Source organism: Phocoena phocoena, chromosome 1, assembly GCF_963924675.1.
Source record: "Phocoena phocoena chromosome 1, mPhoPho1.1, whole genome shotgun sequence".
NCBI lineage: Eukaryota > Metazoa > Chordata > Mammalia > Artiodactyla > Phocoenidae > Phocoena > Phocoena phocoena.
The window spans coordinates 41,528,096-41,554,583 of record NC_089219.1 but is presented as its reverse complement, the minus strand read 5'-3'; the positions used below and the strand labels follow the sequence as shown (position 1 = coordinate 41,554,583).

The following is a 26,488-nucleotide window of genomic DNA, read 5'->3' as shown; positions in this document are numbered from 1 at the left end:
TTCATGATACCTTAGGCAGTCTTTTCCCCCTAGGCTGAGCTTGAATCACGTTCTTATACGCAGTATGAAAAAGTCCTTGTTTAAGGTTTCTATTCAAAGGTAAGAAAGTCAGATACTTGACACTTCTAAGCAAAAATGAGTTTAAATAAAGAGGTGACCTTTCTTTTCTCTTCCAGTACAAAATGGTCTGTTTCCTTACTATTGCGCAAGCTTTGCCACCTCAATGCTGAGGTGCCGTGCAGTTGTATCAGACTTGGATTCAAATCCCAGCTGGAAATTTGCTAGCTGTTTCAAGTTAATCTCACTGAGCCTCAGTCTTGTCATCTGTGAAATGAGGATAGTGCTATCTCCTTCTTCCAGATGGCTGCAGGACCAAGAGAGAGAACGTAGAGGGCACCACACAGTCTGTCTGACGCAGAAGCTCTGCAAATAGTGACTCCCTTTCTTCTGCACAAGTCACAAGTGTGCTTATAAATGAATAACAGACACTAGTGGATCATAATGCCAAACACAATGCCAAATGTGTCGGCTCATTATCAACCAGGACAGTGCTCCTCACACTCTAAAGTACCAGTGATTCACCTGGGGAGCTGGTTAAATATAGATTTGCATTCAGCCAGAGATTCTGCATTTTAACAAGCTCCCAGATGACAAACTGCTGGCTGGAGACCGTACCTTTAGTAGTGTGGAACTAGGGCAATGACTTTTGAATACTGAGTTGACTTTGAGAGACTGGGCTAAGTTGCAAAACAGAAATTTACTCTACCTCTTTTTGTTTGTTTGTTTAATGGTAAAAATATTGGGGAAATCTGAAGATGCTACAGAAAAAAAAGTGTGAGTGAACACATTTAAAAATCTGGGAAGCTCAAATCCATTCTACACACTTTCATTTATTGTCTGGACAAAGTACAAATAATTCAAACACAACAAGATTATGAAAAAAAAACCATTTACAACACTTTCCCTCAGAAATCATCTAAACTAGCAAGATTAACATGAAGTCATTCATTATAACTAAAGTATACAACTGCCTGGTCCTAAGATTTTTTTTCCTTTTTTTTCCCCCCCCAAGAGTGAACACTTTATAGAGAAGAGATTTTGGCATGCCTTTCCCACTAATGCTTAGCAAATGCATCAGACTTTGCCAGCAAACTGAGTTCATTCATAGCAGGTGATGTTAAAAGGTTTCCCTGAATGTTGAACGAGTGTTCTCTGAACTGAAATCTGGTGTTTTTTTCTCAAAACCGAAAAGAGGAAAAAAAACAGAAAAAAAATTTAAAGGAGGAGTCTATGATGCAGCCGTGGTTTTCGTTACCTCTCTACCACTACGGCTACTACTACAAAGTTTGCCTCTTTAGTGTGAAAACAACAGTTCTGTCTACATGCACTTAGTGGGTTCAGCATGAGAAAAAACGCACAAAATAAGCACAAGTTATAAATAACCATAACGTTTTATTACCATTAAGACTAAACTGGTATTGAAAAGATTGTATATAACAAGACAAGAAAAGCAATAGCAAATTTAACTATCAACTAGATTATGCATAGCGAGTAACTGTTTCTATTACCCAGGGAAGAGCATGAACCCTTGTATTTTTTTGTTTTGTTTTTGTTTTAAATATATAACCGTACAAAGCACAAATATACTAAAATGATCAGTGCACTGGACGTGGGAGAATGCTCCCTCAGTCATTTTGTTCCCTTAGCTCTGTTTTGTTTTCCCCAATCTGAATTACGTTAAAATAAAGACCCAGTTGTTTTTATTTTTCTACTGTGCAGTAAGAAAAAATATTCACAACAAACATGACAATATATCAAACAATAGTTCTACACAAGTTACCTTGATACCTCTTTAACTGTCACTTAAATATCATAAGAAAACATTTTAAGACATATACAAACAAAACTAGCCAAGTGTTACAACTTATAATAAATTAACCCAAAGAAAAAATAACTTTATATATATATATTTATATTGTATATACACATACACACACAACAGAATGACACAATAATATGCTTCTTCCCATAGTTTAAGTAAACAAATAAGTAGTCTAGCCAATCTAGCTATATTTGATCTCGGCCATAGGCATCATCACATCTGCGATTAAATAAATAAGTGTTTCAAGCAACATAAACAGTGTTTCAAATGTACCAACACAGCCCAATTCTATCAGCATGGGCTACAAAGTGAATTTGAAAATTCCTTAATGAATTTAAAGCAAATGTAGTTTTTGTTTTCCTCTCCTAAACACATTACATTTAACTATGATACTAAGATATGTAAATAATTTCGTAGCACCTACTGCTCAAACTAAGGAAGTTTTAGATCAAAAGGAAAAATCAATCTTTTTAATTTTTGTTCTGCTGACATCCCATACTGATGACTTAAAGAAAAACTGTCTTTCAACTCATCTCCTTGCTTTTGGGTTTTGACTGTGGGGAACTGTGGTACCCTGGGTAGAATGAACACTCCTTTCCCCTAGTAATTAATAATTTTTTAATTATTATTACATGCTATGAAAAGATATGAAGATCATCTGTTTATAGCCCATCCTTCAAAAAACAGTCTACGAATCCAGTTTAAAACACACATCTTGATCTCTAAAAAGTTACCAGTGCAGTATGAACGCGACAAAGTTGTCAATTTCCCCTAAATTAGCCAGTCAAAATATTTTTTTCTCAAATCCAGATTCTCTTGTAAAAATTCTTTATATTTTATAAAAATAGATTTTTCTTGAAACCCATTTTCAGCAAAGAGACCACCTCTTTGGCAACGTTAATGTTATTAAATTGTTAATGTCATCAGGTATCCCCCTCGCCCCCATCCCCTAACAGAAGACTGTTTTAGTTCACATGATATAAAAGAAAAAAGGAAAAATAAAAAAATTTGCAAAAGTTTCTTTAATTTTTGCAATTTTTATTATTCCTCTTTAATTTGTGTGGGTTTTTTTTTTTTAACCAATCTGATTGGATCAACATTTTGACAAAAAAGAAAAATCTTTATTTTCTTTCTTTGAATCCCATTACTTTGTAAAAATTGTTTTATTTTTATTATTTTTTTTTGTTTTTTGTTTTTCTTCTTCAAATGAGCGAATGGTCATCTTAAAAAGACCCACCTTCAAGGAAGGTAGTAAAATTAGCTGGCTGGGTAAAAATCCCTGCACGTCGCTATCTATGTATATTATAGTCAACAACGACAGCTATGAAAGAACATTCAATGCATCAAAGGTATTTTTTTGTGGTTTTTTCTTTTTTTCTAAGCATTATAAAATCCTTTCCTGGTACACCTCAGGATAATCCAATGTTTTAATACTTAGGCAACACTGGCTTATAAAGTCCATGGTTGAATATAAGCCTTGAAAAGTTTGTTTCTCTCTCTTTTGTGTGTGTGCGTGTGTATGTGTGTGTGCGCGCGTGTGTTTTGTTCGTATATATTTATATATATATTTTAATAAGTAAGGATGGGAAATTCAGGACTTGTGGGCTTTGTTGGTTTTAAAGGAAACTTGCAACACTCGGTCTCCCAGGCGGTACCCGTTGAGGCTGGCAATGGCCATGGCTGCCTCATCATAGTTGGTCATGGTGACAAAGCCGAATCCCTTGCACTTGTTGGTGTTGAAGTCACGGATGACTTTGACGTTGTTCACTGCACCAAAGGGGCCGAAGAGCTGCCAGAGGACACTCTCGTCGGAATCAGGGGACAGATTGTAGACAAAGATGCACCAGCCTGTTCCTGTGTGACCAGGGATGTTCATTCCCACAAGGCTTGTCATCCCGTCAATGGTGATTGGGGAGAACCTGGGGGGACAAGCAGAAGGGGGGACTGGTCCAGACATCAGTCTGACCGTGGATAACACACAGATGCACAGACACAGACACGGGGCAGAGGCCTGAGTGAGTGTTTGCAGGAGAGTCTTCAGGGTTTGAAAACCAAAATATAAAGACTAATGTCTGTGGAATTTCTTCTAATGGGAACAGTTAGACTGGCTAAGGCACGTATATGCCAAGAGAAAGGCCTAGGCCAACTACTAAAAACCACGAAGAACTCCCAGAGCAAGTCTCTGTCATACTGTCAAGTATATGTTCATAGGGTATCCCACTCTGACCCTCACCCTCCCTCCCCACAATAGATCGTGAGCTCTTCAGAGAAGGGGCCCCACTTCATTCATCCTTTTGCTCTACTTATTTATTCAGTGGAGCCCATATGGGAATCTCACAGACATAACATGTAGAAAACACTTAATAGCTGCTTATTGGTTGAACAGGTGAATAACACTGTGGATGTTGATGCTCGGGACATTTCATTTATTTTTTAAGGCAGTTTAGGAGATGGCCCAGAAGTGCTCAAGTCTACCATCTTTGCAGTCCCTTGACTTAACCGTTGTCAAAGATCTCTCAGTATTATCAGGAATGGAGATACATGAGATCTCTAGATATTAGGGGGCATGGAGATACACCCATTGTTATTAATCCAATGGGTGGCTTATGTTTCATTTAGCATTTATTCAAAAGAGTTCCAAAAAAAACCCTGAGCAATAATAATAAAGATGTATCACTCCTTGATGCTATATTATCTGGAATTCATTTCTAAGCGTCACAGGAGTGAGATTTCAAGTGGTGTGTGCACTTATATATCTTGAATCACTGTACATCAGAAAAGCAAAAAACTGTTTTTTGTCCTATTACAACTACTTTTGTATTAGGCTTCAAAATCTTCTTAGTTTTCACGTAATCTTGAAAAGAAAAACAATCCTTTAGATCCTATTCACCGTCTGATAAAATATGTATGTGATTCATGATGGATGCATCAGATGAAACAATTAGGTTACCAGTGCCTACAGCAGAAAAAATATTTATTAACATTTTACTTTATACCAAACTCATACAGGTATTTTGACTCTATACACTGACTAGTATCTTGCTTTTCATTTGGTTAGTTTTTTTTTTTTGAAGTGGGGGATAGGAGGAGAGGAAGCAAAAACTGGGGAAGTGAATGGATAAAGTGTCATTTAGGAATGTTTTTAAAATATGCGTATATTATTAGAGATTCAAAAGTCCTATGAAAGAATAGTTGTGTATCTAACTAAAATTTAGATAATCAAATGGCCGCTGAAGATATGCTAAACGTAACGACTCAACAGATATCATTTTTGGTATTGTTCACTACGTCAGTCTTCCCTCTTACTTAAAAACAAATAACAGGACAAAACCAAAAACATCATGGTACAGATTCTCAGAAGGGCAAACCCATGTCTAATCGTTATTTGCACTATTTCTGAACATTGTCTTCTCAACCTTCTCTCCTCCAACTGAGTCAACTGACCTCTTTCGGTTTATAGGTAGAGAACGGCTAAATATTGTAAGGCCAAAGTCAGGGCCAGCAAAGAGGTTTCACGGAGAGCCTCAACTCTAGATGGTAATGGTACCTGGAGCACTTTGGTAGGAAGGACTCTGGATCCAAATCTGGGTTTAACGGGAAAAGAGAATGCTCTTATCAACTTGTGAAGTGTACTATGGGTGGGGAACTGGAGGAGATGGCAGTGTGCATGCTGCATTGCAGTGTCTTCCCTGACCTCATCTATGTATAAGCATCACTCTTTTCACAATATTTGGTGCAACTTCACAGAAGTTCAAGAGGAGCAAAGGTATGGGACAGAGCTGGGAAAAAGTGTAAAATGCGTGGGAACAGGCAAGCAGTATGCTAGACGTGTGGAGATAATTCACAGTTACCCTCATGGGGGCTGGGATTGAGATTCAAGAGGCTGGCACCTTGACAGTGAAGTCTGCAGTCGAGTTACTTTCTCCACTGCATGCCAGTTTCCAGAGCAGGGTACCTACCATGCACAGCAAGTGGTGAAAGGCCTGCCTCATACAGGGAGTGTGACTTGGACTATTCAAGACCACATCTCTTTCCCTTGACCGCAGGAAGGGGAATTAAAGTGTGCAGCTCTACAGGGCAGGATGATGAAGATGCTATCTCCCTAGCAGCTCAGTGGGGCTTATCAAAAGTACACGTGGGAATCTCACGGACACAGTGACGTAAAGCACCCAACCTCCCGAGATTCAGTTTTCAGACTAGGTCTGGAACACCCTTGTGACTACATTCAGAAAGTCCCCCAAACCTTAACACCACAAAAAGGTTTTAAATAAAAGAAACAGCCAGTTTAAAACATATATACATATATAACCAAGGGAGGATTGCTAATAACTGCTAAAACCTGTAACGAAAGAAACTCCTGGTTGAGGTGCACACAGATACACTTCATTCTCAGGCTGGGCCCTGAAAGGCACTTAGAGCTGGGGGCGGGAGTCATAAGGTCATCCACGCACTTATTCATGCTTTGGCCAGGGCTGGTAGTCCGAAATCTAATTTTTCCACTGACAATCATAAGATGATTAGCAAAATGTTCTAATTTTCATTTGCTGGAATCTGCCCTCTTAACTGAATCTTGGCATTGCTAATGTAAAACAGTTGCTTTGCAAGTTTGCAAAATCATCTGGCAAAGAGTCACAGTCTTCCCTCTTAGGGGAGCCGCTCAGAGGACCAGATTATTAAAGGCTTGGTAGCTGTGGCACCTGAACCATGGGAGAAGCCCACCTGCAAGTAAAAGAAAAAGTGAAACACACAAACACACTTTGTGTGCCCTAAAAGAAACAAAACCAACTGAGGTCTGAAAGTAAAAGAGAATTTGACATGCTGGTGGAAGAAAAAGGAAGAATTTAAAAAAAAAGTAAAGTTAGTGAATTAAAAAAAAATTCTAGCCCCAGTCTGTGCCAACACGGACATCTGGCAATCTGTGGAGTTTTAATTACCTCTTTACGCCATAGGCCATATTAAGCAAATTGTCCAGCCTGCAAAGAGAAGGAGGGTCTCTGGGTTAATGCCTCACAGATGGCAAGATCGCTCAATGGAACTATTAATAAGAATGCTCCATTTTCAAAGAAGAAAAGCTCAAAAACTTTCCCCAGTGCTTAGGAGTCTATCCGCTGGTAGTTCCCCCTTTTCCTGCCTCCAACTAAAGTAATTCATGTTCAGGTCAATGCTGGAGTTTAAAGCAAGTGTCTAATGAACCTTCCTTTCTTTCAAGGTCTCAATTAATCCCACTCCCCCCACCTTTCAGAACATTTGTGAGGATTTTATTTTACGTTGTGCTGTGAAAATTTTTAAAGAGGGGTGGCATCTTAAGTTGTTCACCTTTTACTGTAATGAAATTTATGAATAAAGGTCTCTGCTCCAGATTAACAATATAAGCACACACATGCATATCAGAATGGATCTTTTCTCTTAGCCTGGCTACTTTAACTAAATCTTCTTACCACACCCATTTTTTTTTTTTGATGCGGGGGGAGGTTTGAGGGTTCAGATTTTTAAAAAATTAGCTTACTATTTACAACCTGAAAGCACCTCCCAGCAAACTGCCATTTTGTTATAATCTCCTTCACCTTCAGTATCTTACTTGGGGATAAGCTATTCACATCATGGGGCAGTAGTAACCATAGTTTCCACCATTAGAAGCCTGCTGGAAAGGTTTTTTACACAAATACTGCATGTATTCTCACACAAAATAAAAATTAGATGACTTGGACTCTTCATGAAATCACTAACCATTTCATGTTCAGGGGGCATATGGAAGTACACTCCAGAGGCTGATTTTTCTCCTCCTTGTGGCTAGATGGAAGGGCCTACTATTTTCCCATGTGATGTTCGAAAAAGAGAAAGACCTTTTCATTAAAGGGAAGTTGGGACATGGGTGGAATAAAATAACTATTTAGAATTATTATGGGTAGGTCAAGAATATTCTTTTTTTTTTTTGCAGTACGCGGGCCTCTCACTGTTGTGGCCCCTCCCGTCGCGGAGCACAGGCTCCGGACGCACAGGTTCAGCGGCCATGGCTCACAGGCCCAGCCGCTCCACAGCATGTGGGATCTTCCCGGGCCGGGGCACGAACCCGTGTCCCCTGCATCGGCAGGTGGACTCTCAACCACTGCGCCACCAGGGAAGCCCAAGAATATTCTTATCTCTTGCATAACAGAGGTCAGACTGCCTACATGGTCAAGGTTGGACTGTCTACATGGAGAGAAATCTGCCTTTCAGAAACGTCCCAGGAGAAGGGGAATGCCCCGTTGTACCTGGAGCTTCCTGGGGGTTGGGTACCCAGAGGAAACACTAGTAAGGCTTGGACAAAGTCTTCCTCCTCGTCTTTCCAGAGTCTGCTGACAATGTCAGAGTAAAGGTAACACAGAAGAGAGGATCCCCTCTACCCCCACCAACCCAACAGAGTTACCGGCACAAGAAGGAGGAGGACAGAGGCCAAACCATTCCCTCTGGCAAGGATGTGCCTTCTGGGCTACTCTTTTCTTTGACTTTATTAAAAGCCACTGCCTTAGCTTTAAGTCTAAACTGCTGAATGTGGTCACTTATCTGTGATTAACTCTCGTTGAAACGGAACCTTCTCATTTGGTTAAATGCAGAAATTTTGTTTCGATCAAAGAATCTGAAGATTAATCACGGTCACAGCGGTAGTTTGAAAGGGGGCTTAGAAAAGCTTAGAAAAGTCCAATCATCACATTTTACAGTGGTGGAAACTGAGATTTGGGGGCAATTTCCCACAGTGATTCCTAGAGGCAGAGGTTCTCACCCCGCCCCATGCTTCAGGGCCATGGGCTTCCCTGGCTCTTGTCCAGCTCTCGTGTAGCAGGGCTCTTTCCCCTGTGGGCACGCCTACCTGAACCTCTGAGCCTGGTGGTGAAGTGGGCCAGGGTAGCGCCGGTTGGGGGACTGGTAGAGCTGGGAGAGCAGGGCCTGGCTGGACTTCTGGCTGGGGTTGTTGGCAAACTTCACAGTAATTGGTTCCGTAGCACCACTGGGCTTCTGGCCATTCAGCCCTTTGATTGCTTCTTCTGCCTCAATCCTCTTATCAAACCGGATAAATCCCACCCCTCTGGACACTCCTGGGGAAAGAGAAAGAGCCTTGATAAAGAGTGAACAAACCAAACTGGTAAACATCTCCAGGAAGAGATGCGCTGGGTCCCATGGATTTCCTTGGGGAGTCAGCCCACCTGCGGGGCCAGGGCTGAGCCTGGCTTCCTGAATCTTTCTCACCCATCAAAATGCACCTGCCTGCATTTCTGCCATCATGGCCCTGGACTGTGACTCCTACCCACAGAACACAGGCATCTTTCTCATCTGTCCCTTCCAGCTCCCCCGCCCCACCCTGCTCAGTCCTCAGGTCTCCCTTTAGTTGCTGTAACTGATCACCCACTGTCCGGTTTCTAGTCCTCCAATGTGTCCACCACACCTGGCAACTAAATAATCTATTTGAAAAGCAAACTCTGACCATATTATACCATTTAAAAACATCTTTTATACTTTTTCTGTACCTTTTCAATTTTTTACCTTGTGCATGGTACCCATTCCTCATTGCTCCCTACTCCAAACACAGAAAAACAAATGAAAAAAAACCCCACAAAAATCCCTTCCATAGCTCCATGCTGCATACGGATGAATTCCAGACTGCTTGGCGTGGCATTTAATGTCCCCGATGATCTGGCCCCAACCCCCTGTTGAACCTCGTGTCAGCCATGCTGAACTGCCAGATATTCCTTGAACAGGTTATGTTCTGCCTCAACTCCATGCCTTAGGGTATGTCCTATCCACCTATTCTACGGGATACATCCTATCCACCTAGCATGCTCTGTCCCTCCTTCTTGCCAGATAACTGCAAGTCATCCTCCAAAATTCTGTTCAAACATCACCTCCTTGATGGAAACTTCCTTCCCATCAGTGCCCACCAGGCACAGCAGGCCTTCTCCTGAGCTCTCGTTGGGCAACGGACAGCCCTAGCAGGTACTCATCACACTGGAGTCTTGTACGGGCAGGACTGTGCCACCTTCATCCCTGGTCGCTGGTGTCCCTCTGCGCAGCGTCTGGGGCAGAGCTGCCTTCAGTGAGGGTTTGTTGCATAGTCAAACGATAAACACATGCTAAATGGCTCCCAGGGTGTGTTTTAAATTAGAGTAGGTGGACACCTTCTGTCATCAAAAATGCAGCCTGGGGGTAAGTGGGGGGAGGGATAAATTGGAAGATTGGGATTGACACATACACACTACTATATGTTATACAGATAACTAATAAGGACCTACTGTATAGCACAGGGAACTCTACTCAATACTCTGTAATGGCCTATATGGGAAGAGAATCTTAAAAAGGGTGGATATATGTATTTGTATAACAGATTCACTTTGCTGTACACCTGAAACTAACACAACATTGTAAATCAATTATACTCCAATTAAAAAAAAAAATGCAACCTGGGTGCCTTTCTTACTGACAGGTGGTGGCGGGGGTTGCTTTTCTTTATGATGGCCAAAGTATCACAGCACCAGATCCTGGGTTACCCCTGTACTGCTGCTAACTAACTGGACAGAAGTCACATGCCCCACTTTGGACCTCTGTTTTCTCATGCGTGAAATGAGGCAGTGGGAGGTTGCCTCTAACTTTACAATGCTATCATTGGAGACAGAGCTATACATATAGGCTCTTTTCACATACAAAAGTAATGTTATTTGGTTGAGGGTTGAAAGAGACTTTGAAGGTCATTCAACCCCACTCCCAGCTTGATGGCTGAATCCTCTTTACAACTCTGCCAAGTAGTTTAGCTGCTGCTGGAACAATTCCCACGATGGAGATCTCCTACTTCCCAAGATGGCCCATTTTAAATTTCAGCAGTTGATGGATAAAAAGTCTTTCTCTTAGGTCAAAAATCTGTTTACTCATGACCCACATCCTTTTCCCCAAGTAACCAGTACCTCTCTGCTCCTATGGGTCACAAGGCACTGGCTGGTGACACTGAGACACAAAATAACGGCAAAAAAATACTTAACCTGTGACTTGATCCACCAGGATTCGTGAGGTGATGATACGGCCATATTGTGAGAAAAGCTGTTCCAGTTCCTTCTGGGTCATGGTTTTGGGAAGGCCGCTAACGTAGAGGTTAGCATCCCTGATTGAGGCAGAGCTTGGACGGGCATATGAGACCTAGGAAAAGGCAAGAGGTGCTAAATCCATTACAGGCAACACCCTCTGAGTAGAGACTGAGTCGACAACTGAGATGACAGCCCCGTGTCTATCATTCTAACTCACAGTGTCAGTTCAAATAACTCTGTAGTTCAGATGTTTAGCTACTTTTGTAATAGTAATGAGAACCAGGAGAACAGCAATAGAGGAACAAGAGGAGAGTTGGTGATAACTTAAAACAAATGCACAGATAAGGGTCTCTAAGTGCAGAACAAAATAGCTACTGTATGGCAGCTGTTTAAATGCAGAACTACCCACGCATGGAGTTCTGAAGATGTACCTCCTGGATGTGGGTGTATAGATGATTTACTGTATCCAACACATAATAATCTTTGAAAAAACCAAAAAAAAAAAAAAAACTCATGAAATTCTGCTCTGCAGATTTCTTTCCTTGCCAACCCCACCCCACCCCCATCCCCTTCTTGAACACATAAAAGCGATCAGGTTCTCTGCAAGATTTTTTTATGTCCCATCCTTTGCGTTGTTCCAATCTGTTCCCACAAGGTCTGCTCTCGCTGAATGACAAAGTGCTGGTGAAATGGGGCTGAATGAACATCTGCTTGCGAAACTGGATATGTGACCTTGTCATAACATCTGCAAGAATGAGTTGCCTTCTAACTTTGAGGCGGAGCAGATGAAACCACAATAAAAAAAAAATGAGGGCACGATGGAAAGGAGGGAGGGAGAGGGCAGTGGAGAGAGAAGTGAGCCTCACCGATGGTTATAATAAGTTCGACTTTGTAAATCTGTCCTCCCGGATCTCTCAACTGCTTTTTTTTTTTCCCCAAAAAGCTAACACAGAAGTGTAAACAGTTCTGAAATTCCATCTGCAAGAAGCCAAATCTGTAGCAGTACACATAAGCAAAGCAAACCCCAGCAGTCATTAATTTTAGACTTTCATTTACTTATTTATTTATTTTTTAAGAAAACAACATCAGACATTTGAAATATAATTTACAGCTAGTCTAACAAAAGCACTTTCCTGCTAAAGCTATTTCTGGGGCGGTTATGGCTCAGAATAGATGATGAAAACAGTCATTTCAGAGCACATCTGACAATGTTGGACAGGGAGGGACCTATATGCCTTATTAGCATTTTTTAGTTTTATTTAATTTGTATAACCAATTCACAGGACCTGCTAAGACTATAGGGGTGAGTGAGTGAGTATGTGTGTGTGTGTATGTGTGCTCTGCATACACAAAAGCATGTTTGCAAAAGGAATTATGCATGTTAAACTGGACTTTTGGCATTAGGAACTAAACCTCCAGCAGGGAAGGAGACCTTGCATCTGAGAATGGGTCTAGCAGCGGATCACGCAGAGGCGTGAAGGATGAGCAGACCCCCTCACCCATGGCACTCTCTCCCTTTCCATGCAGAGATGCCAGGTCCCTTTCTGGGTTCCACACCTAAAAATAGATGTTGACTCAACAGATAAAATGATGTGAGTGACTAATGTGCCTTGCTGGCCTCCTCCTGCCAATGGAGCAAGGCAGCCAGTCTGAGCATTTACCTCTTCTAGAAACTCATGGGTGGCCTCTGTAGGCTCTTTCCCAGCACACGGATGACATGCACAGAGGCCATTTCATGGAGGGTCCCTGTGTGTGTATCTGGGGGTGGGGACTGAAGGACCAAGAATCCCATGTGACTGCCAGGACAGGGCATCACTCTACACAAGGTTCTCCTCCCCCTGTCCTTTCAGGTTATAACTTAGCAGAACTATTTTTTAGGCATGAGGAGGGAGCAGTAGGAAGAGGGAAATAAAAACATCACAGTGACATGTCTATGGTAATGAGGGTCACCCTTGTCTCACCCTTGCCAGTTACTGACAAATTAATTGTCTGAATGATCTTCATGCTCCCCCAAAACAAACCTTCCCACCTCTATGCTTTTGTTCACAGGGAACATTTTTCCACCTACTTCCTCAGGTCCTAATCCTACTCTTTCTAAGGCCCAGACCAAATGCTACCTTCTCTAGACAGCTTTTCCTAATCTTGCCTCCTCCTAAAAATCCCCCTCGCAGTGCTCTCGATGAGCCGCGCCCATGGCACTTAAGCCATCTGACCTTGATTTTCCATCTCTCTATCTAGTCTGCCGATCTCCTTGAGGTCATGGCTTGCGTATGTGTGTCTTATCCATCTCTGTGGTTCTAGCTCCCAACACAGAGCCCGATACTCGCAGGGTGCTTAACACCCACTGAAAGAGTGGATGAACACCCACGGATCATAATGAATGACTTGGGCATTAATGGCTCTTTGGGTTAATTGCAGCTTGGATTCCTCCACTTAAGGGGATCGCTGAGAGTTAGGCATTCTGTTTTCCTACTAAGTCATAGCTGTGTTTTCCTACTAAGCTAAGAGCTAAGAGACATGTTTCCCATTCTCCAGTATCTGGGGTTGGAAGGACTAAATCTTGTTCGAGAACTAGATTTAGAGGCCTCTCTTAGCAAGCATTTCCTGAGGATCTACTATGAGCCAGGCGTAGTGCTGTATGCTGGGGATACACAACAAGCAAGAACAGGCATGGTCTCTTGCCCTAAAGGACTTCCAAGTCCAACAGGGGCAACAGACAACACACAGCAGGTACTCAATAAATAAGTTGAATGGAAGAATGGTGCATATATGGACCCGTTATCCTAATGCCATAAGATGTGTGCCATTCCAGGGCTGTATGTTTGGGGCTGGAACATAGAGAAGGGGAGGCTAGTCTCCCTTTTAATTAAGGGTTAAAAGGGCCAGGAAGGAGACAGAGCTGAGGTGAGACTGGTGGTGAGGCAGGTCGTATCACAGTGTGTGGTGGGGTCAGGGAGGGCCTGATGATAGCCCTCCTCTGTTGTGAGGACAAAAGAGATGATGAAGGTCAAGGGCTTAGCGCAGTGCCTGCCTGGCACCCAATAAATGCACAATGCATAGTAATGACCTTGATCCCCTTATTTTTGTGCAGCTAGAGCTGGGGTACAGGGGAGAGCAGGCTGGGGACAGATCTGCTAGGGAAAAGGAGCTGGAACTGGAAAGTCAAAACCATTTCCCCAAAAGAGGATTCTGACAGAGGCAGAATCTCAGAGAGGGAGAATTACTGTGACAGACCCCAGTCACTGAGCAGTGACACATCCCTAGGGTGAACAGCACCTCAACCATTCACCAAGCCTAAATCCCGCTTAGTTTTTCTCCTCTATTTGGAAACTTAGGTCTATTGTTCTCTTAGTTCCCTGTCTAGGAAACCTGCAGAAGTGGGAGCGGGCGAAAAACAACAGGAAAAGGATCTTCCCACATTCAACATGCAAATGCTTGCCCCAGTGTTGAAACTTTTCAAGTTTCTTCATACATTTATTAACCCCTAACTGACTGACTACAGGTGTCAGGCCCTTTGTTAGGCTGAAACATTTCTAAAAAAATCGCTGACTTTTAGCCCCTCCAGAGAGTCCGCCATGGCTGGCTTATTAACCCCACTAGAACCCGAGCCTTCCAACGCTGGAAGAAGTGCCCTAAAGAACCCTGTGCCTCAGACCATCAGGATCCTGCTCACTTCTTTCATCCAGCACCTCTGAACACAAGACTGGTATTTCTACGCCCGCACCAATCTTGCTCTGGAGCTCAGGAGCTGGAGTGGGGAGATGACCCCCCTCTCTCTGGGTAAGGGTGGCCCAAAGGCAGGTGACTGTACAAATGATCTTGATGGAAGATTTGCAGTCACTCCAAACTCCTTATCCCTCCCCATCCCTGCAGGCTCACAGCAACCCCTACTCTCTGCAAGGCTGACAGTACAGCACGGGGCTTATGAGACATGGGCTGGCTCCAGTACTCACTAGCTTTGTGACCTTGGGCAAGTAATTTGATCTCCATAAGTCTGTTTCTTTACTGGTAAAAAGGGGAACAATTCTCCTTTGATGGGTTATTGTAAAGAATTAAGACGACAGACTTAATGTGTCTAGCACATACCTAGAATTTAGTATCAACTTGGTAAATATTATTCTGTGATGACTCAGATAGGCTTTTGTGGGTCAGTCTGGGACTAGCCCCCATTGGGGCACACCTTCCAATTTTACCACACAAGCAAACATCTGGAACACTACCAGCAAGCGCCTATAAAGCACTGTCCTCCTCCATCAGACTGGTGGGGGTCTGGATCATCCTTTATCACTTCGCAGCCATGAATTTCCTTTAGCACATTCCTACAGATTCCGCTGCCTCACATCCACAAAGTACTTTCCACTTTCCAAAATGACTTTACAAGGCTGTTCTCTGCGGTAAGGCAGGCATTGTCATTCATCACTGATGGGGCAGCAGGACCAGGGCTGGGGCTGCCCCTTGCGACACAGCACTCACAGGTTCCTTCACCTGCTCACAGCCAGGGCTTGGCAGGGTGGGAGGAACAGCACGGCCTGGGGAAAAGCTTTCCTGAGTCACCAGGCAACACCTTGGTCCTTGTCTGTCCCGCCATGGTACAGAAAAAGAGAGCAGTTGGAAAGCATGATAAAGACGTGATCTTGGGTGCTATGAGGAGGGTAAGATGAGAGGAAAGGGGCTTCTTTAGGAAAACACTGGTATTAGAAGATGAGAGTTCATTCATTCCTCCCCTTCTTGAACACTTACTGTGTGCCAGGCCCTGTGCTGGGAGAGTTTTTGCTTTGAGAGTTCCACAGTCTGGTGAGGGAAGTAATCAAACAAGTGGAGAGTGTAATACAGAGGGCTGCTCCTGACAGGGGGAGACTCGTTTCCCACGCCCGGCGTTTCCTCCCATGCGGAGGATATGCCCCCTGGAGTAACAGTCCAGGCCTCTTTGTACCCCTGCAGCCCCTCTTCTCTGGGGAGGTGGAGCAGTGGCTCTGAATAGGCTTCAACAAGGGAAATGAGCAGGTGTGCCTCAGACTCTGTCTGTTTTCTCCCTTCTGGGAGCCAGATGCCAGCCGGAAGCCCACTTTCTACTCCAGGCTCTAAGTTCTATGGGAGCCGCCGATGCTTTCCTGTGGGGAGGCCTATGGGGTCCAGAGCACCTGTGACACAGTATGTCAATCTGTCAAAGTGTGGGGTTCCATGTTAGGAAGCCTGTTGAGTCCACGGAATCCATCTGGGCCTTAATCATTAATAAAGAACTTAGGATTCCATAAGTTTTTCTCTTTTTGTCTTATCTCTCAATTGGTGTAAAACTTGGATGTACAAATAAGGGTGACAGGTGATGCTGGTGAACTCAGCAGAAAGCATTATCCTTGAAATCTGTTTCACAGAAACTTGATGTTGGAAGTGACCTCAAAAGTTCAGGGCAGGGCTTCCCTGGTGGCGCAGTGGTTGAGAGTCCGCCTGCCAATGCAGGGGACACGGGTTCGTGTCCCGGTCTGGGAAGGTCCCACATGCCGTGGAGTGGCTAGGCCCGTGAGACATGGGCACTGAGCCTGTGCGTCTGGAGCCTGTGCTCCGCAACGGGAGAGGCCACAACAGTGAGAGGCCCACGTACCGCAAAAAAAAAAAAAAAAAAAAAAAAAAGAAAGTTCAGGTCAGGATGTAAGACAGCTGGCCAACCACCTTACACATTTCCAAAGACAGGAAGCTCACTACCTTACGAGGCATGCTACACCATCACTGGCCATCACTGATTATTGGAAAGTTCTTCCTTCTGCTGAGTTCAAACCTGCCTCCCCTGTAGCTTCCAACCTTCTCCTATTTCTATTCTGGCTCCACACACTAGGACCATCCTTCCTGTCCTCAACACCCCTTATCTTGTGGGTCTCACTGATAGGTGATAGAGCATCAGTCAACTATATTTTGAGACAGGTCACTCCAAGGAGTTTCTCATTTATGTTACTTTAACTGAAATGGAGCATCTATTCTGGAATGGAGCCAGGGGTTAAGAGCAAGAGTTTTGGGGTTAAAGAGATGTAGATTTAAATCCTAATCGCTTACTAGCTATAAATGGTAAGCCTTGAGGTAAGTCACTTACACTTTCTGAGCTGTATCACTTGAATAACCTAGTTGAGAAGCTTTCTAATAGAGCTATTAGAGCGTTAAACAAGCTAATGCGTATACGATTCTTAGGCACTATGCCCGGCACACAGTAAGTGCTCAATAAATAGTGGCTTGGATACAATTGTTGTATACTTAGGCCTTATGTCAGACACTGGGGGTACAAAGATGAATACAACAGTCGCTGACATGTAGGACTATTAGTCTAGCAGAGGAGACACACTCCTTTCAGAAGATCAGGCTGAAGATTTCCCCCTGTCTGCTGTAACACGGTACTCTCTGAGTGAGCAGAAACTCCCTAGAGCAAACAGATCCCTGGGGACAGACATTCCAGAGAGACCAGGAGGATGGCAGCAGAGAACAGACTCTGGTGCTTCCAGGGCCTTCTAGGAGCACACCCTCCCTGGGACTTCTGATCCCACCACCAGGAGCTGGGAAAGAAGAAAGAAGCCAGCTGGCTCCTAGAAACAAGAGTTTTCATTGTGAGGATCAGCTCACCCCTGTGCCTGTGGCTGCAGCCCTGCCCACAGGCAAGACAGGTGTCTGCTTATGTGGCCCCACTCCTCATACTTCCCCTACCCACCACCTGATATATGATCTATGATTGATATGATATTCTTTTATCATGGGCAACCTGATGGTAATGTTTCTAATGAGTTCTGATTGTGCTACTTGTTGCTGCTCAAAACCTTCAGTGTTCCTCCAGCACCTTGTGATGGAAGCTCAAATCCCTTACCTGAGCATCCAAGGCCCTCTGGGATCTGGCCCAGCCTCTCATCTCCTGCTAACCCCTCTAAGTACCCTCTGCCTCAATTCAAACAAAATGTCTCTGGTTCTTACTATCTGCTCATCCTCGTGGCAAAATGAACTCCTGCCCATCCTTCCAGGCCCAGCCTGAGTGCCACCTCCTCCATGAAGCCCAGGCACAAATGACTGCTCTCTCCTTGGACTCTACAGATGATACACATTTCAGTGGCAGCAGCTATCACACCCTGCCTCCCATCACAGCCATCTGTGCTAACACCTCATCTGCCCAAATAGTCTGAGCATTCTAGCGGTCTCTGCAGACCCGCTGTGGCATCTAGTCTCAAAGCCTTACATAGGGCAGGAGCGCAATAACATTCTCTGAATTGAAACAAAATGTGTAATATACTGTATGTAATGCATTTTAGCTCCTTTCCCAGGCACTGACTCTGACGTGGAGAAGGAGCTAGAGGGAACCACAGATTTGAAGCGTATCCAAGAATATCATGAGAGTACTTCTGGCACAGAGTACGCTGGATAAATAATTCTTTAAAAAAATGGTGTGGTGATAAAATTCGTGTGCCTTAAAACTTCTTTTACAAAGTCCATCTAATTATCAAGGGGGATTATTGGTATCAGGACCTTGTTGTCTGTCTAGTGACCCCCAGAAGGGAGAGATGTGCTAAAGGTTTTATGGCCTGGTTAGCAGAAGAGCTGGTCTCAGACTCAGGGTTTAAGATACCGAGTCTCTTCACTAAACTTCAACTCCTGAATCTTGCTATACTGGTAAGACTGCTGTGGTCACTTGGAAGCTCCATGATACTTTCCACTACACAAAGTAAGACTTAGATTCGTTCTTTATGTATCTCTGAAACATGTAGATGGGAAAAAGTCTTCCCCTCTCCCCATGTAATTTTTACCTTAGGGGTAACCCTATTCGCTACCGTCTTCATGCTGGGGAGCATTACTCAAGCAATCCACTATAAGCCAGGACTTCCTACAAGTGAGATATTATTAGTTCCATTTTCCAGACGACAAACTCTGGCTCAGTGAGCTCAAGTACTTGTCCAAGGTCACACAGCTGAACTAAGACAAAGCTGGATATGACTAAGTTCTGGGATCTTTCCACTATGCCAGGCTATCGTGGACAGTGAAATAGAAGCCGTGTACTTGGCACAAACTGCTACTTTCCCTGGAAAGTTACCAAGCTGGAGAGATCGTGCTATAATATTTTATTAGTTAGACTTAAAGTTGGAAGGAATCATTCTGTAGATGAGGAAGTAAGTCCAGAGAAATCAACTAAGTTGTCCAAGGTCATCCTAGTAGTTTCTAACGGAGCTGGACCGGACTCACCATCTGAACTCAGAGCTCTTTTGAATGGACAGCAAGGGGAAAGGGGAGAGGGATGTGGCTCTATGACCTTTGACAGACCAGCTGATCTGCTCTGGGGCTTCATGGTAACCATGGAGAAGTGATCCTTTATTCCCCAGGGCCGCTGATGTTCTAGGCCAGCATTGTCCAACAGAACTTTCTGGGATCAAGAAAACGTTCTAGATCTGTGCTGTCCAACATGGTAGCCACCAGCTACAGGTGGCTATTGAGTACTTCAAACATGCCTAGTGTGACTGAGGAACTGAACTTTTCATTTAATTTTAATTATTTTAAACTCAGATGTAAAGAGCCATAAATGGCTAGTGGCTACTAGACAGAACAGCTCGAGGCCCAGGAACAACACAAAGTTATAGCATCTCAGAGCTAGAAGGAACCTTTAGAATCATATAGTCAGACTCCGGTCTGGTATAGGAATCCCTCTAAGTCACCCCTAATGACTCCATTTGCATGTGTCTGACAATCAGGGACTCACTACCACCCAAGGCAAATGACAGACACATAGATTCTTTTTCTAGATTCTTGACATATAGGATTGAGCTTCAGAGTCACTTTTTCTTCTCTCTAGAGAATGGAAAAGCAACCATTGTGGAGTGAATATGTGAGTGCAGCACCGTTTGGCCATCTTCCTCATTTGCCTCTGGACAACCCTTAGAGCATCTGGTCTTTTCAAAACGTGGAGCTGAGAAATGGAGACAAGACACCAGGGATGGGTTGACCAGAGTGGACAAGAAAGGACCACTGTTTCCTGGGATCTGGAGTCCACAGTTCTCCTAAGACACCTGGGGTGTGCTGAGTTTTTTTTTTAAGCAGCTCACATCACACTGTGGGATCTTTTACACTTGTAGACAGCTAAAGCCCCCAAGCCTCATTCCACACACTTCTGAAAACTTAAGTGTCCTTGTAACCTGCGCTTGACCAATTTCTTTTGTAACCCAGACACAGGACACTGTGGATGACCTTTAAGATACTGGGAACATAAGAGCCTCGCTGGGCAGAGTAAGGGAACTGTATTTCCATCTCTCAAACTCCTACACCTGTAACTGAAATTAATCACTCAGCGGAAGTTAACAGGGCTCTAGGAAGCAAAGCAGCCAAACGGAATGTGTCACAGGAGAGAAAGTGCCTGGTACAACTGGGGTAGACGGGTCTCCCGTTTCCACTGGTGTTGCCACCCCCTCCCTTCACTCCTCGGGGATTCAGTGATCCAGTCGCCCCTGCTGACCTTGGCAGGGAAGCATTCCCACACCGGCTCTGACTACAGCCATAATGGGGGAGGAGAGAAAATGCCTTTTTATTATTAACGAGACGGAGGGAGGTAGTCTATCATTTCTGGGTGGGGTGATATCTGCCAGCAGAAAAGGATCTGCTAACTCTCCGGGAAGCATTAAGAGCAGTGATAGGAGAAATAATTGCTTATGCCAAGAGCAAAGAAAAGAGGCCTCAGCGGAATGGAGGCCTTTAGCAAGGCAGGTGGATTGCGGGCGCGCGGAGGGAGGGAGGTGAGGCTCCCTGATGACCCCTGGCAAGAGAAAGAAGCAGGAGGGGCAAACTGGAAACTGCAAAACTCAAGTGTGGAAAGATCCCCCGGAGGCACCGTTAGTGCTATTAGAAGAATAACGTGAAAATGGAGAAATGGCTAAGGAACATCGGAGCAAGAGGCTGAAATAAAGGAGCTGCTCTCCTTTCCGGAGAAGCGAGGCTTTTTCCCCTTCCGAAAAGCCTTCACTCAGGCACCTTCCCCTCCTCTAGCTCTGCTCCCCCCGGAACCGGGCTGTTGCCTCGTGATAAAGCTTCTCTTTTACTCTCTCACCTTCTCTCCTGACTGAGTGCCAACCCTCCTGGGTTCGGTCACAGTGGCAGGAACAGCTTTTTTGTCCCCTCCTCCCGACCTAATCCTGAAATCACTCACGCCTCCAGTTTGCACGAGAGCTGTGCTCTGGGAATGCTTTCTTTAAATTCATATTTTTATAATTTGAGTAATAGTTTAATGCAATGATTAGGAAAAGAAAAGCCACAACATCATTTGTAAATGTAATGCAATGAGAAAAGGAAGGAAAAATATAAAAACGTTAATAGCATGGAGCTGGGAATGTCTGACATTGCCTTCATTACATGATAATGAATTTTCCGAATTATTTATAAATAAGCCTGTTTTGCTTTTAAAATGAGTCAAAAAAGCTCCTAACAGAGCTGAGGAAAACCAAAGTCTAAGGCTGACAAAAAACTAGCACAGCAGCCTGCAAGCCTCTGGTTTCGTTCAGTCAAACAACCTAAGTGACGCACCAGTGCCAGATGAACCTACTTGGAGCTTTACTTTGATCAGATCCCTCTCCTGCTCAAACTGTGCACAGCTCTCTACTCCGGCTCCTCTACCCCAATCAAGTGGGAACCCCTGCAGCCCTGTGGCAGTCCCCATCTCACCGCATTAGAGGCGCTCCTTCACATATTTGTGGCTCCCGTGAGAGACGAGTTTCCAGAGGCAGAGCAGTGAACGCTTCTCTAATCCTGGTCCTCAAACTCAGGTTAAAACCCAAACAGGTGTCCCACTGCACGGAAAGGGTTAGGATCCTACATCCTCAAATCCCATTCTGGATCACTTTTTACTGAAGGCTCTCAGTGTAACTTGTATATCAATCCAAACTTTTGGTAAACATATCCCTCTTTTGAAGCTACTACAGAACCATCTACTTTTCTTTGTTCCTAATTAATGCAACACAGAGCTGGACTACTGCAACTGCATTCAACAGAGCGCTTCTTAGAAAGAGGCTGGAATTCAGAAGCTGCTCTTGTAAATGCCCTGCAGAGGTTCAGGACTGCGACAGGCATCCACTGCGGGGTCCAGGAGTACTGGGGATCATCTTCCAGAACCCACAGCCATTTTGCTCAGTGCTTCTCAGCGTCTAAAGTGATCTCTGTTGGAGACAAACAGGGGGTTGGAAGCTAAACAGCACTTCCAAGGCCCTAAACAGGGCAAATAATCCCCACTGGGTTTATGGTTGAAATGCTGAGAAAAGACCCAATTTTGGGTCTTTGGCAGCCTAGTCAGTGTAAGCCCATGCATGGTCCATACCCCATGCCTCTCTTTTTTTTTTTTGCGATACGCAGGCCTCTCACTGCTGTGGCCTCTCCTGTTGCGGAGCACAGGCTCCGGACGCGCAAGCTCAGCGGCCATGGCTCACGGGCCCAGCCGCTCTGCGGCATGTGGGATCCTCCCAGACCGGGGCACGAACCCATGTCCCCTGCATCGGCAGGCGGGCTCTCAACCACTGCACCACCAGGGAAGCGGCCCCCATGCCTCTCTGACTCACACGGATGGAAGAATCTCCAGGGCACTGCCATCCCTATGTCACCGAAGTCCTAGGACCTAGCTCAGGGCCTGCAAAGCAGGGGTCTCAGAAGATACGATCTGAAGTCAGATCTGTCTCCTGATTGATGGCAGAAGCCCCGAACCACAAGTCTGTTTACTGAAGAACCCGGAGGAGCCATGCAATTCATCTGTTTGCTTTTTATATATCTTCCCTCACCAGGGAGTATAACCCATGTGTGTACAGAACCAAATACACACCCACACACTCACAGATGCATGTGCCGCTGAGCAAGCAGGCAGTGAGACATTCCCACACTGACGACCTATTGCCAGAGTTATTTTTAAAACATTTTTTTCTTATTCCAAATCTCTCTTACTAACTGTGTGATCCTGGATAAGTCTCTTAACCTCTTTGGGCCTCAGTTTCCTCAATTGTATAAAGGAGAGAATCACTATTTTAAGAATCAGAGCTGATGTGTGTAAAGCATCTAGCCCTAGGGAGGCTTCAAGGGTTAAATGTTATTAAATATGCGTAGCGGTTAGAATACTGTTGGACACAGAGTAAATGCTCAATATAAGGTATCATTACTATCATTATTATTATTATTTCCTTTCCAGCTCATGCTCACATATTAAGTAGCTCCTCTTCTGGAAGAATCTTTCACGGCACCTTTGGATGCTAACTCAGCTCAACTGCTGGCCACCTGTGTGCCTTCGGACAAGTCAATTCATCTCTGAGCCTAATCTCCAAGAGGCGTGGGAACCTGGCCACTTTCTCCCACTAAAGAAGTTATAATCCAAAGAACAATTCCTCTGCAGTCATGTGTTTGCAAACATGTACTAGATGGCTCCAAGGAGATCTCTGTAATGCATGTTTCCATTGAAGATACTTGTTTTTTTTCCCCAGATAGGCAAGTTATCTGCAGTCATCCACACTACTTAGAGGGGCTTATTTAAAGAAGCATTCTCTTTCTCTGCTTTGATGCTGTATCTATGCTAAGATTGTATTCTCCTTGAGGACAGGGGCCCGGTCTTGCCCTCCAGGTGCCCTCAGTATTCACACACAGTCACATTACATCCCTCTTAATAAAGGGGAAACGAACATTTGTTAACAGGGAACCATCATTTGTGGGCACCTTCTACTAGCAGCCTAGTAATGAATCATTCACTTTCAAAATGCAAAATAGTGTTTGTGTATTTAAATTTGAGTTCAGAGGCTGCAAACTGCTTCTCCGTAAGTCATCTCTTAAGTTTTGTTTGTCCCAGCAATCCCACTACTGGGCATATACCCTGAGAAAAGCATAATTCAAAAAGAGTCATGTACCAAAATGTTCATTGCAGCTCTATTTACAATAGCCAGGACATGGAAGCAACCTAAGTGTCCATCAACAGATGAATGGATAAAGAAGATGTGGCACATATATACAATGGAATATTACTCAGCCATAAAAGAAACGAAATTGAGTTATTTGTAGTGAGGTGGATGGACCTAGAGTCTGTCATACAGCGTGAAGTAAGTCAGAAAGAGAAAAACAAATACCGCATGCTAACACATATATATGCAATCTAAGAAAAAAAATGTCATGAAGAACCTAGGGGTAAGACGGGAATAAAGACACAGACCTACTAGAAAATGGACTTGAGGGTATGTGGCGTGGGAAGGGTAAACTGTGACAAAGTGAGAGAGTGGCATGGACATATATACACTACCAAACGTAAGGTAGATAGCTAGTAGGAAGCAGCCGCATAGCACAGGGAGATCAGCTCGGTGCTTTGTGACCACCTAGAGGGGTGGGATAGGGAGGGTGGGAGGGAGGGAGACGCGAGAGGGAAGAGATATGGGAACATATGTATATGTATAACTGATTCACTTTGTTATAAAGCAGAAACTAACACACCATTGTAAAGCAATTACACTCCAATAAAGATGTTAAAAAAATTTTTTTTGTTTGGCTTGCCTACATAATGCTCTAAAATTCTTTGAGTTGGTTTTTAACCTTTAAAAATTGGGAGATTTGGCATAAAATATCTAGCTTTTGGTTTCTATTGAGTAAGTGGAAGATCTGACAATGATCTGGGTTTAAATAATCAGTAGTAGAGGAAGAACAGCTGCCCCTTTTAGTGCTCTCCAGCCCACTATAGTCTCCACTACTCCCTCAGGGCTTTCTAGAACTATCCCTGAATCTAGCTGTTCATCACTAACCTTCAAAGCTTAGGAATTAACTCTTGGTTTGCCTGCATCTATGTTGTACATTACATTTGAAGTCGTGTGTTTTGCAGGAAGCAAAAGGAGGGACAGACTTGACCGAAGTTTGCAAACACGTACTACATGATTCTGAGGAGATTTCTATGATGCATGCTTCCAAAGATGATACTTGTTTTTTCCAGATAGGCAAGTTATCTTATTCCTTCATGGGAATAAGAGCAAAGAGATAAATCTCATGTCACTTATCAAAGCAAACTGAAGCAGAAGAAGTAAATAGTGGCCTGAAAGGCAGAAAAGTAATTTAAAAAAATTAATAAATGATGAGACTATTAACAGCACACAAAAAGGGTTTGCTTTTTTCCTTTCCTTTAATATGATTTTTACCTGAAACACTGTGTCCCTTTAGGAAAGGGAAGAAAAGTTAATAAAGGAACCTATCACTCAAACTTAATTTTTAGTATGGCAAATAAACGCTTTAATGAAAGGGCTGAAATCCCCAGGTTTGCACATTAAATTTTCATTCATCGTAGAGAATGGAAATTATTGATTCAGCCGTGGCATCATGCATTTTGAATCCTACAGTGCCTCGGAAGCCCACGTTGCTGCTGGGTGCAAATGTGTTGGCAGCATTTTGATTCAGGGTGAGCACAGGGTGGGTGAGGGAGCGGGGAAAGAGATATAGAGATGGGAAGGAGGCTGACTGGTTCTTCACAGAAAGAAAATAATCAATGTTCCTTTTTTCTAAGATCCACTGAGACAAAGCACTTCTTCTGATGGCATCATGGGCCAGGGGGGTTGCATTCTGAGATCAGAAAAGCCGGATCCACTCAGCCTTTTGGGAATCTTCAATGGCTTCATGGAATACTTTATTTTAAAAAAGCAGAATGGATGGCTAAGAATTTGACCCTAAGCTCTTGGGGAGGTTTGGGTTTTAAGAAAACTGTAGAGGAAAGAAAAGCATCTTTCTCAGTTTAAGATTAGGGAAGAGCATCAAGGGAAGAGCAAATGTCTGACATTCTAATGCTGAATTGGATAACACAAAAAAATCAATCAAACCCACAAATACACCTCTCAACCTGGTGTGGCCTCATCAAAGAATCAGGTGACAAGAGCATCCCATCTCAAAACATTGAAAATAGGTATGTTTTTCCTTTGAAAGAAATTAATGCTCCTCTCTCTCAGAGGACTACCCCATAATTAAACAACTCTCGATTATTTCTCCTTTAGAGAACTCACAGGGACTGATTCTAAGCTGAGACTGAGGCAACCTGTGTCAAGCCCATTTTGGGGTCTTTGTGAAGCCCAGACTGTATGAGATCAGGAAAGCGATCATCTTTAGAAAATAAGCTAAACTAAATTGCAAAAGTAGAGTGGCTTAAAAGAAAGGAAAGAAGGAGGCAACGAAGGAAGGAAGGAAAGAAAGGAGGAGGGAGGGAGTGGAGGAAGAAAGAAAGAAAAAGAAAGAAAGAAAGAAAGAGAGAGAAAGAAAGAAAGGGAAAGAAAGAAAGAAAGGAAAGAAGAAAGAAAGATACAAAAGAAAAGAGAGAGAAAGAGAAAGAAAGATAACCACATAATATATTCCAAAAAGAGAAGGTTTCTGTTTTGTTTTGGTTTTGTTTTGATTACCTCCCAGCTAAGATTTTCTTACACCAGTAGCCTCCTGTCAGTCTGGATGTTGGAAAAGTAGCTCTGTTGAACCATAAAGTTCTGGTTTTGTGTTTTCAAATGCTGAGAGCTGGTGCCATCTATAGATTTCCATTCTGGGAGAGGTTTCTCTTTTGTCCTACTTTGCGTCAGACCTGCTG

At 43.7% G+C, this 26,488-nt stretch overlaps 1 protein-coding gene across 4 annotated transcripts in view; it reads right to left on the bottom strand.

The window, feature by feature from the left end:
- Positions 1-1,432: 1,432 nt before the first annotated feature.
- Positions 1,433-26,488, bottom strand: part of ELAVL4 (ELAV like RNA binding protein 4) — an 87,154-nt gene continuing 62,098 nt past the window's right edge. Inside the window, exons 4-7 of one of the 4 annotated variants that reach the window (XM_065893405.1) lie at positions 10,888-11,041; positions 8,730-8,955; positions 6,817-6,855; positions 1,433-3,801 (exon numbers count right to left, since the gene is read on the bottom strand). In XM_065893405.1, coding sequence (XP_065749477.1) covers positions 3,474-3,801; positions 6,817-6,855; positions 8,730-8,955; positions 10,888-11,041 — 747 coding nt within the window. In that variant the 3' untranslated portion in view covers positions 1,433-3,473. Of the gene's footprint in view, positions 3,844-6,816; positions 6,856-8,729; positions 8,956-10,887; positions 11,042-26,488 lie in introns of all 4 variants that reach the window. The other 3 variants (XM_065893397.1, XM_065893413.1, XM_065893421.1) reach the window with 3 other exon arrangements.